The sequence below is a fragment of the Eimeria acervulina genome, genomic scaffold, assembly GCF_000499425.1.
Source record: "Eimeria acervulina Houghton genomic scaffold, Eah_scaff1714, whole genome shotgun sequence".
NCBI lineage: Eukaryota > Apicomplexa > Conoidasida > Eucoccidiorida > Eimeriidae > Eimeria > Eimeria acervulina.
Window position 1 is genome coordinate 1 of NW_013548989.1, and position 3,056 is coordinate 3,056.

General features: G+C 51.0%; 1 protein-coding gene across 1 annotated transcript; it reads left to right on the top strand.

Moving 5' to 3' along the window:
- Positions 1-728: 728 nt before the first annotated feature.
- EAH_00062490 (hypothetical protein, conserved) lies at positions 729-3,056 on the top strand (the record flags this gene model as incomplete). Its single annotated transcript, XM_013393241.1, has 4 exons — positions 729-1,191; positions 1,387-1,469; positions 2,122-2,181; positions 2,560-3,056. Coding segments are annotated over 4 exons (1,103 nt in total), but the record flags the coding sequence as incomplete, so codon positions are not given.

Consider the following 3,056-nt stretch of genomic DNA (forward strand, 5'->3'; position numbering starts at 1 on the left):
CTTCTGGTTGTCTCCTTTGTTGGTTTGTTTTGCTGTCTCCTTTGTTGTTTTGTTTTGCTGTCTCCTTTGTTGTTTTGTTTTGCTGTCTCCTTTTGCTTTAACTGTCTCCTTTTGTCTTTGCGTATTTCATCCTTCTTCCCTCAGGAGACATCTGGGCCTGGGGCACCTCACATGTAAGGCCCACACTGCAGCAGCAGCAGCAACAGCAGCAGCAACGGCAGCAGCAGCAACAGCAGCAACAATAGCAGCAACAACAGCAACAACAGCAACAAGAACGGGGGCAGAAACACCATTAACAGCAGCAACACCTAAAGAAGCAGCAGCATTAACAATAAAGACAGGAACAGCAGCAGCAGCAGCACATTACATGCGAAGCGGCTGTCTCTAATCTGCTGCTGTAGTCTTTCTAGTTGTTTATGCATTTATATGTTTTTAGTTTTTGTGGTTTGTTGTTTTATTTATTTTGTCTCCTCCCTCCAATCCCTTAATCAGTTCCCTTTATCTCGCTGCTGCTGCTGCTGCTGCTGCTGCTTTTGCTGCTTCTGCTGCTGCTGCTGCTGTTGGTGCTGGCGTTTTTGCTTTTGCTGCTGTTGGTGTTGTTTTTGTTGCTGCTGCTGGTACTGCTGCTGCTGCTGCTACTGCTTCGGCTCTTCCTTTTACTGCTCCCTTTGCCGCTGCTGCTTCTGCTGCCTCTGCTTCTGCTGCTGCTGCTGCTGCTGTGTCTCCAGGCTGTAGGCCACGGAGACCCTTCTGCTGCTCCCAACGTCCCCACTTTGCTGCGGGTTTTAAGAGGAAAAGGCGTGTCAAAAATTGCATGCGGGGGCCCTCGCTCTCTCGCTCTATGCAACGCATCTTCAAAGTCTGCTGCGGGGGCCCCCCCCCCAAACAGTACCCTATTGGGGGGCCCCCAGATGGGGGCCCCTGTGCGGGGTGGCCCACAGAGGGTGGGGGGCCCCCAGAGGGGGGCCTCTAAGGAAGGGGGCCCCCTAAGGGGGGCCTCTAAGGAGGGGGGCTCCCTAAAGGGGGCCCCTAAGGAAGGGGGCCCCCTAAGGGGGCCCTCTAAGGAGGGGGGCCTCCAGTGGGGGGCCCCCGAAGGGACTGGCTCAGGTGTCTCTTCAGGGATACGTAGCAGCAAGAGCGAGAAATCAGCAAATGCTGCAGTAGGGTTAGAGACAGAGGGTTTTTATAAGGGTAAGAAGGGGCCCCCAAAATATAATAAAGAAGTTTAAAGAGGAGGAGAGACAGATACAGAGGGAGACAGTGAGAAAAGATAAATGACGAGCAATAGAGACACCCGAGGTGCAGCAGCAGCAACAGCTGCTGCTGCTGCTGTAGCTGCAGCAGCGAGGTAATGCATGCATGCAGACTCTGCTGTGGGGCCCTCAGGAGACACCTCAACTCAAAGGAGACAGCAGCAAATGACTCTCCAGGCCATGGGGCTGCAGCATGCGGAAGGCGACAGCAGAGAGGTTTGTCTCTTTCGCTATCCCTTGCTGCTGTTTCTGCTGCTGATGCTTATGCTGTTGCTGCTATTGCTGCTGCTGCTGATGCTGCTGTTGCTGCTGCTGCTTCTTTTGGTTGTGCGTGGGCATACAGGGGACGAAATGAGAAAAGAAAAATAAATAAACAAACAATAAATAAATAAATAAATAAATAAAATAAATAAATAAAATAAATAAAATAAACAAATAAAGTAAAATGAGTAGCAGCATTAAAACTCTTCCTCAGAGAAACGCATGAAGATTCCCGCTGTATATGCATCTGCATGCATAAGGCTCGCACGCTTGCTGCTGCTGTTGCTGCTGCTGTTGTTGCTGCTGTTACTGCTGCAAATTAAAAGAAGACAGAGACAGAGAGGAGACAAATATCAAAAGGAGACAAATATTAAAAGGAGACAGAAATTGAAAGGAGACAAATATAACACGCCGCAGCAAACCCTAAACCCTAAAAGGATCGCTAAACCCTCGTTCCAGTCTCTATGCCTCACCATCGCAGGGTTTAGGGTTTAGGGTTTAGGGTTTAGGGTTTGGGGGAAGTTGGGCTTGTTTGCCTCTGTGCTGATTCCGCCTGTTGTTGCTGCTGCTGCTGTTGCTGCTGCTGTTGCTGCTGCTGTTGCTGCAGCTTGATGCTGCGATGAGGCGTATAGAGGCTCTGGAGGCGAAGGTGAAGGCAGCAGAAGAGGTTTGTTTAAACAAAAAAATAAATAAATAAAAATAAAGATTTAAATATAAAAAGAAAGCAAAAGAAATATATAAAATAGAGAGACAAATAAAAAACGGGAGGAATACAGACAGAAAGAGAGACAGACAGAGACAGAGAGACAGAGACAGAAAGAAATCAAGCAGCAGAAGCAGAGACAGGAGGTAAACAAGCAGCAGCAGCAGCAGCAGGAGTGGCATCTGTTGCTGTTGCTGCTGCTTTTACTGCTGCTGCATTTGCTTTTACTGCTGCTGCTTGTTGTTACTGCTGTTGCTGCTGCTGTTTGTTGCTGCTGCCTTTGCTGCTGCTTTGCTGCTGCTTGCTGCTGCTGCTTGCTGCTGCTGCTTGCTGCTGCTGCAGAGGTCAGCAGACGCTGGGGACCGTCTCTGCACACTGCGGCAGCACTACGAGCAGCACGTAGCGGAGTTGAAGAGACAGCTGGTGCAGCAAGAAGTGCAGTTTCATGCTGCTCTTGCTGCACGCAGCAGCAGCAGCAGCAGCAGCAACAGCAGCAGCAGCAGTAGCAGTAACAACAGCCAAGCGGCAGCAGCAATACCCCCTGCAACAGAAGAAGAAGAAGAAGCAGCAGCAGCAGCACTCGCGCAGCACTTCAGCTTAGAGGAGACACTTGCCGATCCTCTGGGCACCAACTCACCTCCTTTCTTTCTGCTGCGCAGAAGCAACAGCAGCAGCAGCAACAGCAGCAGCAGCAGCACTGGAGGGGTAACAGAGGGGGCCCCCTTCAATCCCTCTCAAAGGATACGCGGGGGGCCCCCCAAAGCACCCGCAGCAAACTCCTTTTTGCTGCCACTGTCTGCTGCTGCTGCTGCTGCTGCTGCTGCTGCGGGGCCGGCTCC